This window comes from Alligator mississippiensis, chromosome 4 (assembly GCF_030867095.1).
Source record: "Alligator mississippiensis isolate rAllMis1 chromosome 4, rAllMis1, whole genome shotgun sequence".
Lineage (NCBI taxonomy): Eukaryota > Metazoa > Chordata > Crocodylia > Alligatoridae > Alligator > Alligator mississippiensis.
This window is the reverse complement of record NC_081827.1, coordinates 18,379,176-18,396,493: the sequence shown is the minus strand read 5'-3', so window position 1 is coordinate 18,396,493 and position 17,318 is coordinate 18,379,176. Positions and strand designations below refer to the sequence as shown.

Genomic DNA, 17,318 nt, shown 5'->3' with positions numbered 1-17,318 from the left:
CAGTAAGTAGAGGACATCACAAAGGTCTCCATTACCATGTATGGCCGTGTGTAGACTAAACGAAGGGCATGTGTGCATGACACTTTAAAGTGGGTTAAATGCTTTTGCACCACTTTAAAGGTGTTGGTGTTTGCATGTGTTGGCAGCATATTGTGCAGTAATTCCAGCTGCTGTAGCAAATTCAGTGGTGTGACGTGCCTTAAATGGCTGGAGAGTTTTAGTTTGCTGCCCTACAGCTGCAGAGTGAAGCACCAGGGTCCATGCAGCTCAGGGGCTCTGCAGGAAGCCTGTGCAGCTGGGCAGCAGGTCAGGAAGACAAGCTATGCCCAAGAAAAAAAAAAATGTCAACTTTTTTTTTTTTTTTTCCTGGAGCCTGCCTGCCTGGCTGAGCTGCAAGGGGGCCCGGTGCTTCCCTCCACAGTGCGGTGCTCCCTGGGACCACCTGAGCTGGGTGTCTGTGGGTGGGTGCCAGTAGGAGGGTGGGCCACTGCTGTCGTGGAGGGAAGCACCAGCCCCCCCCCCCCCCCCCCCGCCTGCAGCCTGGGAACCACTCTGCCCACTGGCATCTCACCCTCCCCTCCCTGCTGCCAGAGAGCAGAGAGGCAGGTAAGTGGGTGTATGCATGACACAGGTATTTAAGGGGCCCTAAGCTGAAGTGGTCTTTTTAAAAACCCACCACTTCAATTTAGGGCCCCTGTTTCATCTACAGACACCCTATTACTCCAGAAGGCAAGGAGTAATATAAACAAAGATTACTTTCTTCTGTCTAAAGACAGATCCTCCAGACCGCAGCAACAGAACAGACCTGTGTTATCACAGTCCCTAGATAAAGAGGTACATTATGAATGCCCAGGGCTGTTACTCTGGCATCTTTTAAAGGAGTAAATATGCTAAAACTGCATAATTGAGTTGAGGAACTAGTGAGTTCTATTATCTTTTCCTGGGCAATAAACAGGCTGTATAACAACCTGAATTCAAAGTGCAGTCCTGTGGGCAGGTAGGTGCCCTCTTACCATGTAATATGAATTTACATGATTAGATGAATAACTCATTTGCAAAATAATTATAATCCAATTTCTACTGATACTGTAGGAAATAATTCTCACTGGCCCAATAAATAATAACAGATGATCTATCTTTTCTATAACGACTTTCCAGGGCTGTAATTCTGAGCCACATTCATCTCACCTTAGGCACCAAAGTAGTCTCTACTTCCTCCACTGGGACTGCTTGTATGAGTTATGTAAGAAGGAATTTCTCCTTATGTGTAGCAGGGCCATGAAATTCATACTTAGTTTAACTTAGATCCTCCAAAGATGTAATGTGCTGATAGGTTCCTTCTATAGTGTAATTATTTACTATCTTGCTCATTATGTCTTCCAGGAGGTATCTATCCAGAAGGCTGTTACCTAACACCCTTCTGACTCATTACCTTTTCAACAATCACAGAAGTATTCATTTTGCAGGGCTGTAGCTAATAATGACTTTGTTTCAGATTACCAAATGTTGTGATACATGAGACTATAAGGATGAGATTTCATGGGAGAAGGGAAAAGAAGACCCACAGGAGCCTTTTTTTTCCCCCTCTTAGGTGGCTACTGGTGGATTTAAAGACAAGATAGTCTGCTTCCAGATGAATTAACATCACTATTTCTCAGAAACATCACAGGACTAGAAAAGCAATGTCCATATTAATTCAAACCCAGAAGTGGTCAATCCTAGTAAATATAAATACGTATTTGCTAAAGTAGCAATTAAAAGAAAATCATGGGAAGATGTCTCATAAATAAAATGCAAATTGCTGACATGCTTAATAATCTTCCCAGTATTCTGATGGGTATCTAGGTGGTATCTGAACAAGTCTGGCAGTGATATTTGATTGTTAATATATTTTCTTTCTTCCATTTTACAGGCTGCTGCATTACATAGTTCCACTGTCTAATACAATCCAAATAAATCTCTTCATGTTACAGAGAATGAAGTGGCTTTTTCTAACAGTGGCAGTAGGGACTCAGAATTTGGTTTAATATTCAGGGCAAATAGCTCCTAAGAAATGAATGCACTTATTGTAAATAAGAAAAATATTCCCTGCACATCAGTGCGTATTGGCATGTTAATTTAAATCCTTTTGCATTCCCTAAGGCTGGACTAATCAATTATTAGCTAACATAAATCATTGTTATTTATGTGAGGGGGAGAAACGAAGCAACTTGTGTTGCACTGGGAACTCTTCACGTTGGTAGTATGTAAAGAATATTTTACTGCACAGAAGAATTCGTACCTCTTTGCCTGGATTCCTGTGGGGTAGTATCGGGAGCAAGATATCCCATCCCAAGCACAGTATGGATCCCTAGCTAGGCAGCAGTCCGCGCAGGCTGTGCCATACATGTCACACTGATGGAACTTCACTTGCACCACGACAGACTCGGATCCAACATAGAGTTGTTGCTGTGGAAATGAACCAGGTACTAGTTAATGAACAGGTCTTCCACTAAGAACCACTAAAACATCACAGAGCATCAGATTTACAGTTGCCCAGGCAACATTAATTCTACCCTCCCCTGCCCCCCTCCTGCTGGGGCAGCCAGTGCATGGAGTAAATGAGGACAAGGAAAAACAAAGGATAAAATCATGTGATTTGAAGAGTGCAACATAATGTATGTGCACAAAGGAGCAGAAATAATGCCGCTTCTCCAAACTTAATTGTGGCATAACTTACCTTCTGAGTGGCTAAATTTGCAACCTTAAGGTTCCTTTTAGAATAGCTTCTCTCCCTCCCTCCTTCCCTTCCTAATATACATTTCCTAAATATTTAGAGCAGCAAATAGAAAAGCAACAATTCCAAATATTCCATCATGCTTGTCAATATGGACCCCAATGTGGGATATCAATGGGGGTTTCATCTTTAGATCCTCAGCACAGATCTTTACTGCTCAAATTGTACTGCTTGAGCTAATGGAGAAACTAGTATTGGTAGTAAGCTGATTCATGAATTTGGACCAACACTGAATGAGGATGAAAGCATGCCACAGCTATTTAAGAGACAGCAGAGGAAAACTGTGACTCTAAACACCTGAGTTCAACTCCAGGAGTGGTTGAGAAATAGGATCAAATGGTTATTAAGCCCTCTTGCCACTCTCCTCATTAGCTTGTACCTGTCCCATTGCATTTTTAGCCACTGCTCCCTCTCCTGCCTTTGTTGTCCCCTCTTCTAAGTCTACTCTATTTGCCCCTGCCTTTCTTCATCCTCTCATTTTCCTGCAGTTTCTGCCTCTCTCCATACTTCATTTGCCCCACTCCCTTTTTTCATACCTGTCAGCTCCTTCCCAGTTCCCCTTCTCTGCCCTTATAGCTATCCCAGCAACTCCTAACCCTGATCCCCCGCTATTCTCCTCCTCCCCTTTCTGCTGTTTGTACAGTCCCCATCTATGCTACTCCTTCCTCTAACCTGTCCCTCCCTCATTCCCATGCTCCCACCCCTGACAAGCTCTGTATTGATCTTTATCTGTTCCCATTTCCTCAAGAACCAACAACTCCTGCTCCCCTTCCCTGTTCTTACCTCTCAGCACTTAAATTAGATTGCTTCCTTTTCCTCCTGGCTGCAAAAATACTTATGAGAGAACATTGAGAGACAGTCTCCCTGCTGGAGACTCCCCCAGGGGTGTATGCAGCGGCTGTCCCATGGCAGCCCAATCCTCCCTCTCCCACTGGTGGTGGCTGAGTGAACCATCATGGCAGATGGAGGTGAGGCACCAGCCTCAGGGGCTGCCATGGGCCAGTTGCTGTCTTTGCGTCTGGGCCACAGGACTGGGCCAGACCAGGCTGCACTTCTGGGCTGCAGGGCTGGATTGGACTGGGCGGTGGTAGTCCATTGCTTTCCCCCACCGCTGCCCATACCCCTGGCCCACAGCAACCCACCCCAAGTGCTCAGCATAACCACAAGCAGGTGGCAGGAGACAGGTGTTTCACTTTCACCTGCTGTGGTAGTTCGCTCTACTGCCGCTGCCAGGAGAGGCCGGGGAGTGGGGAGATGTGCTGCAGCTGTACTCTGCCTACAAATTGCAGCCTATGGTGAAATGCCATCTCAGTCTCTCCCCAAACTCTGCTATCATGCTTATTACCTATCTGACAATTTGGTTACCATGGTCACTGCAGAGGGCAGGCACCCCTGCCCCCATCTGCTTCAGGTAACCCTGAGTTGTAACCTGAACTGGATACATTCCGGAGGGAGGGGGGAACCTGCTCCCTTTGCCTACATGACTGGCCTCACACACCTGGGTGGAGGGACTTAAATTCCCTATTGTTCTAAGTCCAATGACATCATGACTGGGAGAGGGGCTAGAGACTCTGCCAGTCTACCCAGCAACCAGTGACACATTTCAAATTGGTTGGCTGACAGCCAACAACTGCTGGCCTTTATTGGATCAGGTAATGAAGTTATAAGATCTATATAAGATAAAGACTGCCCAGGAGGAGTAGCAGCAGCCATGATGAAAATGCTGAGGGTATCTGAAGCTTAGCAGCTCTCTCTCTCTCTCTCAACACATGGATAACCCTACGAACTGCCTGCCTCTCCAGGAAAGCTGTCAGCCTCCGGATGATACTTGTGAGTATGCTACTTGAAATCTAACTATATATAGAGTATGCAGTAACTCAGATGCATGATCAAAGGCTACCATGCCACCCTTTGCTCTAAGGTCTTTTGCTGATATTGCTCTACCCTGTACCCTATTCCAAACGTATTCCCTGTAATCAATAAAGTTTTTCTCTGTACCTAGTGTGGGAGACTTATTGGGAGAGGGTCTAGATTATGCCTTGGGGCCCCCTGGGTCCGGCTGACTAAGGGAGACCACTATTTGTGCTTCAGAATAAGGGAAGCACCCCAGGTTCTTGCAGTGGGTCGAGTACCTCCTTCAGGTCTATAGAGGCTGTGTACCTCATGAGGCACAGAGGCACTAACAGACTGAGACTCATGAGTGGTGGCAGCATGACCCCCAGGCTTGTGGGTGTGCTCCAGGAAGGGGGTAAGCCAGATGTGAGGCACCTCCAGGGAGGCACTTGGAACTTGGTAGGTGATTCGGCACAGTAAGATGGGGGGCCCAGTAGGAGCACTCGCTACTGGCCCATCACACAGCCCCCGTGTGGGGCTGGAGGGGGGAGGTGGTGGGCACTAACCCCCAGCCTGGATTGTGCTGCCACAGCAGGAGGCAGTAGTGAGTCAGGCTTCCCCACCTCCTATGCAGACCCAGCTCCCACACCTCTCATGCAGGCAGGTCACATCCTGCCTCCCTATGCCCTCCCTGCAGCCAGCTGGTCACTTCTCAGAGGGACTCTGCTCAGGGCACCATGTCAGTGCCCCCACTTGCTGCCTGCAATGGGGGGTGGGGGGGAGAATTAAACCCTTCTGCCCCTTCCCCTCAGGCTACTGGTATCTGACTGCTGGGGCCCTGGGTGCATGAGTGGAACCTATCAGTGCTGATGCCACCCAACCCTGCTGATTAAACCTCTCCTCTACTTCCCCTAAGGCTACCGGGGTCTGGCCCTGTCCCTGCTTCTGCAGCTGATGCAGTGAAGAGGGTGGGGGGCTGCTTCCCCCCCCCCCCTCGAGGCAGACCCCTCCTGGGTCCTTGCAGGACAGGGTGGGGTTTTAAACCCCTCCCCCAATCATACTCAATCCTGCCTGGGCCTGGCCATGCCCCTTCTTTCAGCTTAGTTTTCCTCCAGCCGAGGGCTTGCTCTACCACTCCTGGGCTTCTGGCCTGAGCCACTGCAGGTGTGTATGTGCCTGTATTTCTGGGGTCAAAAGTGAATGTTTATTCACTTGCAAATTGGTTCAATCTACACAGGTTAAACTAACTTGCAAAGATTGAATCAATTCAGACTCTGGCTTTTTTAATGTCTGTCCCTAGCCTTAGTGTGGAACTGAGTGTGTGCCCTCAACACTGCTCTCCATTATCTTGCTCAGCTGTGCTCACTGCTGCACTAAGGTGTCTACCTTGCCCTGATTCTGCACATGCAGAGCAGGGATGAGAGGCTGGGATGTGTTTCATGGTAGCTGTCTCAAGCTTGACATGGAGACAATGTAAATATCCTCACAGAGTCATAGACTTCAAAACAGAAGAAGCTGGCTGTCACCCTCCCATACAAACAGGTCATGCAGTTTGTCCAAGAAACTGAACTGAATAATAACTAGGACAGAGTGACTGAGGCACTAGCCCTGGAAACTGATTTAAAGGGGATGCTGGCCATATTCTGCAGTGCTGTTAACACCTTTTACCCCTACTCTCATAAAGCCCCTGGAATTGAAGCATTGAACTGCTTTTACAAAAATATCTACTCTCATTTTGAAGACTCCAAGCTACTGGGAAGCTATTCACTTTTTCTGGAAAGTTGTTCCAGGGTTTAATTATTCCCAATGTTAGGAAACTGCATCTCACTTAAAGGTTAAATTTATATAATTTCAACTTTTAGCCTGTGGGTCTAGTTATACCTTTGTCTGCAAGACTGAAAAGCTCCCATTATTATTAGACAAACTACCCCTCAATCTTCTCTTGAATAAGCTAGAAAGGTTGACGTCCTCAAGCCTCCAAGTCATGAATCATTTCTCTTTGGACACTCTCCAGGACTTTCACATCCTTTTTGAAAGGCAGACACAGCATGCTAGTAGCCATCTTACCAGCTCTTCATGAAAGGCAAGACTGTTTCTATTTCATACCAGGATTGTACTGACCTTTTCTGTCATGGCAGGTCATGTTGAAGACATGACCACTAAGTCCTTTCCTGAGTCATGTATGTCCAAATGAGTCTGTCCATCTGGTAGGCATAATGTACACTTTTTTGTCCCTAAACATGCTACCTGACATTCCATTGTATTTAAATTAAAATCTGTTTTATACCAGAGGTTTGAACTAAGATTTAGCCATCCTGTGTTACAATGAAGATCAGGACCCAGCTCAGGCTGGTGTGGAGGCTGCTACTTCAGTGCCGTCTGCAAAAGGATCAGTGAGAAGGAGCAAAGAGTTCTGTTGAGCAGGCAAACATTCAAAAATTCTCAAAATCCCCTAAGCTTCCCTAGCAGGGGGCTAATAAATATGTAGGTGGAGAGCACAAAGGAAGATCTTACAGAGAAATTCCCTGGTGCCTGTAGCCAATCCTCTTATATTTATCAGCAACAAAGTTTTTCTTTAGTCTTCGTGTTCCTCAGGCTATTCCCCCGCTGCAATTATTATGCCAAGAACTCATGTACCAGGTTGCTTTTCCCTTGCTTTGAAATGGATGATACTGTGAACCCAAAAGATTTAAACAACTTTGAACACTAGCTCTGAACAACTTAAATGTTTCACAAACAGAGCAAGAAAATTATAAGTTTATATTAAAAATGATCATATGTTACTGGAGCGTCTCTCATTACACATGACATACAGCTATGCAGAGTTTAGAGCTTTGTCACATTTCAATCATACAATCATGGAGGTTCAAAGACATAAAAATACTTGCCCTCTTTGAAGAAATTTCCATAGAAATAATAGGAACTGGCACCTGGAAAAAAAAATACCTTTACTCTACATGGAGACCAAAAGAACTGCCATGTTTATTATGGAGATCAATTTAACAGAAAGAGGAATTATTGGAGAATTTACTTATGTATACAGTTGTACTCAAGTGTTCCTCCCTACCCCATCACTATTTTATCAAGTCACTGTATCAAAGTAAAACTGATGAAATAGATGTTTTTGAAATCATTATTTTTAAACAGTGATGTGAAAAAATAGACATTTCATTCATAAAACAATATCAAACTCAACCTGGAACACATTTGTTCCTATGCCAACCATAATGCTAGTCCATGCTTTCACTGATTTCTGTTGTCCTTCTTGGATAAGCACAGACAGTCAAAAGCCCTGAGCCTGAATTGATTCAATCTTTGCAGGTTAGTCTAAGCTGCATAGATTGAACTGATAAGAAAGTGAACAGACATTCACTTTTGATTCTAGAAATGTAGCCACATGCCTGCAGTGGCCAAAGCCAGGAGGCACTAGAGCATGCCTCCTTGCTTGTCTGGAGAAGACAGCTTGGGTCAAGGCTAGCCCGCCCACCCTGTGAAACGAGTATTTGTGGGGGAGGTGCAAATCATCCCGGGATGCTGAGGGACCATGAGTTAACTTGAATCTACAGGGGACAGAAGTTCAATAAATTGATTTAACCTACATCAGTTAAGCCTGATACTACATCCATCCAGGTTTATCTTAAACTGGTTTTAGCCATTTTGAAAGCAGTTTATGTGCACTGAACTTCTGTTGTGTTACAAATTTGAACTGGTTTCCAAGCACTTATATCAATTTACATGCAATTTCTGTCTGTAGCCCTTTAGTATAACAACCAGAATGGCTTTTATAAGTCACAGAAGGCAGACTAGGGCAGTGTTTCATCAGTGAATTCTTGCTCAGGAAAGCTTACTCACCTCTGATTCATTTGGCCTTCTGCTGACTTCAGAACTACCTCTCTGTACTTTCTATATGACATATTTCTTATAGACAAAATTAACAGATCATGGAATTTTTCCCTTTGTCTTCTGTTGAGATTTCTTGTGGCAATGGCAGAAGGTGGCTCCTAAGACCCTAAAAACTGGCCCTACTAAAGAAGCCAAATTCTGCAGTCCACTATAGGAATTAAATAGGATTTCATTCCACCTATTTTACTACACATTAACAATGATGATCATATTCTTTCTAAGGCAATACAAAGTTTGTCTGTGTAGGGACTTAGGATTTGGATCATGATAAAATATATTAAATCTTTTCCAGGCCATGAGTTTCTGAACCACTGGGTTTCCAGCAAACCTTCAATTTTGTACCTGCAATTACATTTGAGTGTAATTATGCCTATTTAGATGTTTAACAGCCCATTTGGGGGGACACAATCAAGCAGTTAAACTTCTCATTGGAAGTTAGTTGGCAAAATTGGAAGTTCTGGTTTAACATTTAAAGCATTAAATGAAAGTCCTGATTTATTTTCGGGCATTCAAGATTTAGAATGCAATTCCAGTTTAAATGAACCTCTGTTTAAAATATGGATTTCCTGTGGAAAAAAGAATGACTGTCTCATGAAAGAATTTCACTGAACTTAGCTATTGCATTTCCATTCATACTACTATGTTGTAAACATTTTAAGTCTGAGTACACCCCAGGCAGCTGAATATATGTTTCCTACATAGAGTATTGTACCTTGAATACTTGAAGTTCTTCAAGAATCACTTCTTCCATTGATTCTGTGTCCTGGTTGTAAATTGTAATGACTTTCAACACAATCCCATTATCTGTAAGTAAATAAAAAGCACCTTAGAAGTTAAAATTGTTATTCGTTGGTTGACAAAGATCAGAATGTCTCCTTTGAAGTGAATACTGAATAGATGAAAAAATAATTGCAATAATGTTTACATATTATTAATGATTGTATTGCCAGCATTGGATATGCTTCTAACATAAAAATACACTTACATCTGACTGGGAAAGTGAGACCTAGAGAAGTCTGGACTATACAACAAGTGAGTGGGATAAACAAGTTTCCAACAAGGTGTCTCTCAATTCCATGGTTTAGTCCAGACCAGGAGTAGGCAACCCCTGGCAGAGGTGCCAGAGCGTTGTATATAGAGGCATTTTGCTTGGCACCTGCACGCTGATACAATGGTGGGGAAGGGGCCAGGTTTGCACTGCCACAACAAGGATTGGGTCACTCATGGCTCCCCTGCCATCTGTCCCTGGCACTCTAACATCTTACAAGTTGAGGTTGTGGGTGTTTTTGGCACTCTGTCCAAAAACTTTGCTGACCCCTGGGCTGGACTAGTTATTCCTAAAACATAGGTCATGGACTACTTGTGATGCAAAAGTCTTCCTCCTGCAAGTGGTCTTCAGCTGATCTATGCATTAGACTCCTCTCCTTTTCAATTAAAAGTGTGATAAGTATATAGAGGGCTATGACCATTCCTGAGGACTGGTAAGTGATCTCCTCAATGTATTAATTAATAAATTAACACTTTGGTACAACAGGTGGGCTCCCTCACTTCAGTTTGGTCTTGTTCTGATTATTAAAGACCCCTTATTTTCCTGAAAGCTGCATGTTTGTCATCACCAGTGGTACTTTCTGCTTCCTGTCTCCTGTTATTGTCACTCATCTCTGATTTACAGGGGGAAAAATTACCCTGACAACCAGCGAGAAAAAAGAATGTTCAGAGAGAGATCAAAGAGATGAACATAAAGAGGAGCCATTAAAGGGGGTCAGACACCACTCCTCAAAGAGAAAATGTTATCAAAGAGGTCCATTTTTTGAGAGAACAGTTGAAAGGATTCACTGTCAGGGGCTCGGATGTTCATAACTAAGTCTCCCTTATAATCCTGCTGACAGGCATGTTGTGGAATGTTATCCGTGTAGTTCAGACTTCCTCTTTGACAAGCCCTTCAAACCTATTCCAGCAATGCTAAGGAAACCTTCCATACGTACAATAACTCCATACATTAATGCTGTGCTACAAATGCTGGATCCAGGTAGAGGAAGTTTGGGCCCCTCCATTATACTTTTGGCAAGAGCACCCCTGAGCTTTGAAAAGGGATGTTTTGCCAGAGTAAAGAGTGCAAAATTCAGCTAAATGTTTCTGAGTCCAAGATTCCTATGCTGTCACCCAAGAACAGACTTTAAAGGGAAGAGTAAGCAGCAGAAAAATGCTAGTCCAGCAAAACACTTATGCACCTACCTAGCGAGTGGTCTCACTGGCTTCAGCTTTGTTAAATCATAGACTTATTTACTTTTCTGGCTATGCCAAACACTCATATAAGTTTTAACCATAAATGCAAGTGTATAGTACACAATATATTGTCAGCATTAGAAAATCCATCCTAGAAACCTACATGACATACCCCATGATGCGATACATTTTACCACATATTGGAACCAAAAGATCTAAGTAGAGAAAATCCCATTAATATAAAATAAGCGTTTTGATTCTCCTATGTCACTTCTTTTATTGACTTTATACAGCAAAATGTGCTTTCCATCTAAATTTCACTAGTCAAGAAATAGCCTACACTAAATGCTTTTTTTGGCAAAATGGCCATTAGTGCCTGTGTGTCAAGTAATCATAGAAATTACTATGATAAAATATGGGAGGTTTGCCTTTTTGCGTTATTTCCAGATCAGTCAGATATTACAAAAAATCAAGGGTATTGCCAGGCTTTTCTGATATTTTCTTAAGTTCTTATATAGTGAAGCCTTAAAGGATAATTAATGGTCTTTGTGTCTCTCAGATTTAGAATTATGAAGACTCATGACATATTTTCAAGTGGTCTTTTTAAGACTTGCCTTATAGGTGGTAAAGAAATCCACTTAAAAGATAAATAAGGCAGATTGAGAAGCCAAAATGCATCTCGGGTGCCTGGCAGACTGACAAATATTGGCAGAGCTCTGAAATTTTGGAGGGGAACCATGTTTGGGGCAGCTGTTCCTTCCAGTAATTCTCTTGGGCAACACCCTTAGGCAGATCTGAAAACAGATTGCTTCTGTTAACAAAGGCAACTAGACCTAGGGTTCTAAGAGGTAGAAATGAAGCCAGCAGCTTGCACTGACATTTTGAAAATCCACTTATTTCTCTTGGGTCCAGATCTCAAGTTTGACACTGAATTGGCATCCATGGGATCTACTAGGTGCTCTGCAATTTTGAAAAAACAGGTCATTTAGTTAGCACCCAAATGTAAGTCTCCCAGTTTTGAGGCTAGAGACAGAAGTTACACATAGACCAGTTTAAGTGATCAGAAACTGGTTTAAACCTGTAACCGAACAGAAGCTCAGTGCACATAAACCAGTTCCAAAATGGCTGAAACTGGTTTAAGATAAACCTGGTTGAATGTGGCATCAGACATAACCGATTTAGGTAAAAGTGGTTTATGAAACTTCTGTCCCAGACCCCTTCCTGGTTCAAGTTAAATCACAGTTCTCCAGCATCCCAGGATGCTTTGCAGCCCTGGGCTGGGCTGTGCTATCTGCTCCAAAGAGCAGGGTTGGCCCCACCCCTCTGCTCCCTAGTGTAAGCAGTGAGGGCTGGCTGACAACAGGGTGGGAAATCACACCCGGGTCTGCTTGGGGTGGAGGGGGGACAGCCCCTGCCAGACTTTTCCTCACTGGAGTGGAAGGGGTGGGGGCGTGGGCCATCAGGCTCAGGCAGAACGGAGTTATGGGGATTTAAATTCTCTGTCCTGCTGGCACAGGACCCCAGCCATGGTCTGCTTGGCAGGAGTGCAGCAGCCCCTGCCAGGCTATTGCCCACTCACCACTGGAGCAGAGAAGGTCTGGGGAGAAAGCCTGGGAGGGACCGCCACCCCAGGCAAACCCCAGTTGGGGTCCAGGGCCAGGGAGGGGGTTTAAACCCCCTTCCCCACCCTGGGTCAATGTGCTGATCCCAGGCTGGGGTTTGGCCATGCTCCCTGCTCTCCACTTGAGTGGGGAGTGGGGCACAGGGGGGCAACAGCCTGGGAAAGACTGCTACCCGCCCCCTGGTAAACTTGAGGCCATCGCACTGATTTGGGGAAGGGGGTTTAAACCCCCTTCCTGGCCTGCACAGGACCCCGGGGGTGTAGCGGGGGAGGCAATGGGGTGGGTCTTGGGGAAAGGAAGCTCTCCGAGACCATCTGCAGATTCCCCAAGAAGGACTTTCTGACTCCCTGGCTGTAAGGAGACACTCTGCCCTTACATAAGACTTATGCAAGGCTTTCTTTTGTCTTTTTTGGTTTCTTACATTCCATTTTAAGTCAGGCTAAGCTGTGTGTGCTCTTACTGTGTTTTACTGGGATGCATCTCAGCTTAGGTGAAGATTTTTGGTTGTCCCTTGTTGTGTGCTTGAGGTTGCAAATTGCTGTGTTCAATACATGGTCACTTCAGAAAAAGGACTATTCTCCTTCAAGCTTTTATGAATTCAATGCCACTACCTTTTTCCCCACCAACCCCCTCCTCAGCCTGGCAGGGGTTGCCTCCCCTGTTCAGAGCAGCGGGGGAAGAAGCCTGGCAGGCACTGCTCTCTTACCCAGGAAGACTGGGGCTAGGGTCCCATGTGGGCCAGGGAGGAGATTTAAACCCCCACTCTCCAGTGTGCTAGCCTTGGGCTGGGGGCTGGCCATGCCCCCTCTGCTCCAGGAGGAAGCAGGGAAAAGCCTGGGAGCTTCAGTCCCTTCCCTTTGGCAGAGGCTGGGAGGCATGCTCTAGTGCCACCCAGCTTCTGGCCTGAGCCACTGCAGGCATATGGCTGCATTTCTTGAATCAAAAGTGAATGTCTGTTCACTTGCTTCTCAGTTTAGACTCACCTGCAAAGCCTGAATAGATTCAGCCTGAGGCATTTTGACTGTCTGTACTTAGCCTCAAAATCTGAGCTCTAGGGTATAATCCTTTCCCAACACTTTTTAATATGTTTTGTACTGATCTGCTTTGTAACAAAATCTTTCACCCTCTCTTTGTCTCAGTTTCACCATTCATGAACTGGGTATTTATAATGCTTACTCTCATTTGCAAGTCTTTTGATGATCTACAGATGAAATGTGCTATTTAAATGTAAAGTATGATTATCTATTAAAATGACCATGTTGCTTTGAAGTTTCACAAGAATACAGTGCTTAATACTGGACAGATATCAGTGTTGCTGAAAATGGGATGAAAAGGGTACATTGCTACCGTTCTTATTTACCTGTGCCAATAAACAAGACATCATATTGCCCGTCTTCAGCTTCCACTCTGTCCACTGCTATTTGTTTGAGATTATACTTCCCATCTGTTTTAACAAGTATTGGCTTTTTATGAACTGGCCGGACAGGCTGATACATCAATGGATGGCTTCTCACAAAACGGACAGCTTCATCAGGATAGTCTTTGGTGGTACTATAGAGACCACCATTCACTTTGCTGGCACACTGCACAAACACAAAACAGGTGGGTTATAGACATGGGTGTTTTTGTTAATACTGGCTTAGATGTTGAATGAGGGTAGTGACTGCCAGAAGTCACAGCATGAAGAAGAGCACGGAAATGCTTGAGACTTTAGGGATTAAAGAGGAGTCTGCTTCATGATCACTAATTGGAACCATTTATGAGCCGGTGGACTGAAAGATCCAAATAAATGGTGCTGGATTTATAATGAGAAGTGGGAAAGGGAATGATCAAGCCCCCTAGAGTCTTCAGATAGACTCAGTCAATGGGAGTTTACTCATTTCTTTCTCACAGAAACATATGATTCAACCTCAAATATTTATGTCAGATCAGAGGCAGTTACTCTCCGTTACACTAAGGCTTGAGTATTATCTGTGTGTACCTACCTGTGCATGTGCATGCACATGTGCACACACACACACACGCACGCACGCACGCACACACACACACACACTGTGGATGTACTGTATAATGTATCCATACAAACCCACATGTACAAGAATGCTTATCTACCCTCACACTTATATACAAACCCTCTTTTATAACAAGTTTCCTAGCGAATCCTAAAATTCTCATTATGATTTACATAAATTATTAATCCAGTATCTTCAGTTGATCAAATTATTCAAACTTTAAAAAACAAACAAACAATGGTTTTTACTACAAAACTTTTCATTTCAGTGAAAATGTGGTATCCAAACATTTTAGACTTTCATGGGGAAAATAGGGCTTCTTTCCTAACCATGTTTTAAATTGAAAATGGTCAACCATGTTTTTCATCTATCAAAAACCATCAGAGAAAGACATGCCCTACTCAGTGCTGCTGGCCACATAAAATGAGCAAAAAAAGAATGTTTGGTATCAGTCTTCAATTCATGTGGACTGCAAAATGTGCAAGCACAGTTCAAAATTAAGCCACCTTTAGCGCCAGTAATTCTTGATCTCAAAAATCTTACAGTGTTATACGTGATTATAATATCCATTTCATAATGACAATATTACATATAACAGCTTAGCTTGAAATCCCAGTGTTACCCAAGATCACCCTGTCATATTGCAAAGCAAATACACTTTAGGTTAAAGATTGAAACAAATGTATTGTTTGAATTAGATGTACTAATAGGGTTAAATGGATGTTTTATACAAAAAAAACTTAAATTTAAATATAGTATTTCCTAACCTAACTTAGATGCTTCATTTCAAATTTGCCTCATGATCACTAATTGAAACCATTTATGATCAAACTGGAAATACTTCAGTAACCATTCACTTCCTCCAAATCTCCATAAGATATTGTGGTTTTAAGAAGCATTTCAAGCAAAGCCACAGTAGCAGGCTCTCCCTATTTAAATTGGATTTTCAATCAATAAAATGAAAGAAAATACTCTTTATGTTTACTGGAAACAGTAATTTTAAACTTGCGGTCAACTATAATTGACAATAACAAACTCCTGCACTTGTCAAACAGGGCAATGTTTATTTCCACTTTTCTGGGCTTGGCTACAGGCAAGTATTTTTTCAGTGTTGACTTTGAAGTAATTGTCTAATCAACCTAGTGATGGAATTTCACTGGCTGTTTGCAATAAGGGGAAAGAGCATAAGTTTTAAGACAAGCTAAACCTCTGCCTATGCACTGTGCGGTCCAGGGGAAGCAGTGCCAAGTGCTTTTTCAAAGTTCCAGTTTAGGAATGTTTTGGTAAAAATAATCCTTTGCAGGATTTTCTTTTTCATTAAGTAAAATAAGGCAATCTAGAAAGCAAACAATAGATGCAGTTACTACCGAAGCCTACTGCCACCATTTCTGAAATAGTGGACATCATTCTCCTAAGTACCACAGTATCACTCATGGGCTCACCCGATTACACCGCCTGGTTGTGCACATGACAACAGCAACACTGGAGGGCTGTACAGACCATAGAGTCTGTCAGAACTAGTGTGGCTCTACCAAATATGTGAGTTCTGAATTTATTTCATTTTAAACTGCTTTTCTCCTTTCCTTTTAGTCACCCTCTAGGCCCATCCAACAGTTGGAATCGATGGAAGGTGATTCACAGAGGTGAGGAGTTGGAGTAGTACTTTTTTCACACTGTAGGCATTTACATGAGATGCTTTACCATGCAGTTGACTAATTAGCTCCACAGTAAAGTATCAACATCTACACGTGCAGCACTATTAGACTGCAGTAAGCTAATTAACTCCACAGTAGGATAGTACTGCCCAACACAAGTTACTTACTCTGCCACAACGCATGTGTAGACAGTGACCGGAACTGGCTAGGGCCCTAGGGTGCTACAGCGTGGGGGCTGCCTGCTGGCTAGCTCCATACTGTAGCACCCTCATGCCCCAACCAGCCCTTCTGCAGCTCACTGAGTTGAGTTGGAAAAGCTCTGGGTTGGCAGGCTGACCCCCCAGGTCTCCTGCCAGCTGAGGCTGTGCTGCCCCCGCTCAACATGCTGCAGGCCTGGGAGCACATGGAAACGCTGAGCCCTGGAGCAATAAATTCCAGCGCAAACTGCACCCACTCAGATTGAGCAGAAAGTTGGCAATGTGAAGAGACTGAACCGCAAACCTGTTCTTGAAAATCTGCTCTTCAGCTCAGTGAAGCCTAAGATCCAGATCAGGTAATGGAACAGCATTAAAGGGTACTTAAGGCCCTTGCTACATGTTATATATTACACAATTAACTGGTTAATTGCACAATGAGTTTAGATAAGCCACAAGTGCAAAGTAATTATCACAACACAAAAGTGACTATCCAGCTATAAAGTTAGTGCTTCACAATGTGTAACAACTCCATATTTGGTTTCTATCCAGCTTTAATGTGAACGTGTAGCACAGTCCTAAGGTAATATGTAGTCAAAAATGGGTGACTGAGTGAATTCTCAGCTAGCTGAAGATAGATCTGCCAACTCCTCCATCACCAGCGGTGCCCTCCAGCCCAGGGAGCTCATAAGACTCTGTGAACTGGAGCTCAGGATATCTGAGCTCTACTCCTGGCTCTAGCACTGACTTGCCATTGGGGAATCTCTTTCCCTTCATTTTCTTGTCTGAGCCATTTAAACTTTAAGTCTATAAGGGCAGGGGCTGTCTCACATTTATTTTACTAAATCCCTAGCATGAGAGCAGCCCAATCTTGATTAAGGTCCATGTGGGCTACTGAAATAGTAACAGTGGCATGTCGAGGGTGTGTCAAGTTAGAACAAAGCAACTTTGCCCTGTCCCTCCATCACTGTCCTGATCGCTGCTGCTAGTTGCTGAGGATTTAGCTCAAAATGTTTATCTTTTCCCCTCAATCAGCCAGCTTGGTGCTAGTAACTCACCTAGACATAAGTAGTTAGATTGTCAAATTTATTTCAAAG

General features: G+C 43.7%; 1 protein-coding gene across 1 annotated transcript in view; it reads right to left on the bottom strand.

Moving 5' to 3' along the window:
- Window positions 1–17,318, bottom strand: part of SEMA3E (semaphorin 3E) — a 220,339-nt gene that overhangs the window by 25,508 nt on the left and 177,513 nt on the right. Inside the window, exons 11-14 of the mRNA XM_019487530.2 lie at window positions 13,721–13,943; window positions 9,225–9,316; window positions 7,498–7,539; window positions 2,282–2,448 (exon numbers count right to left, since the gene is read on the bottom strand). Of these exons, the coding sequence (XP_019343075.2) occupies window positions 2,282–2,448; window positions 7,498–7,539; window positions 9,225–9,316; window positions 13,721–13,943 (524 nt within the window). The remainder of the gene's footprint in view (window positions 1–2,281; window positions 2,449–7,497; window positions 7,540–9,224; window positions 9,317–13,720; window positions 13,944–17,318) is intronic.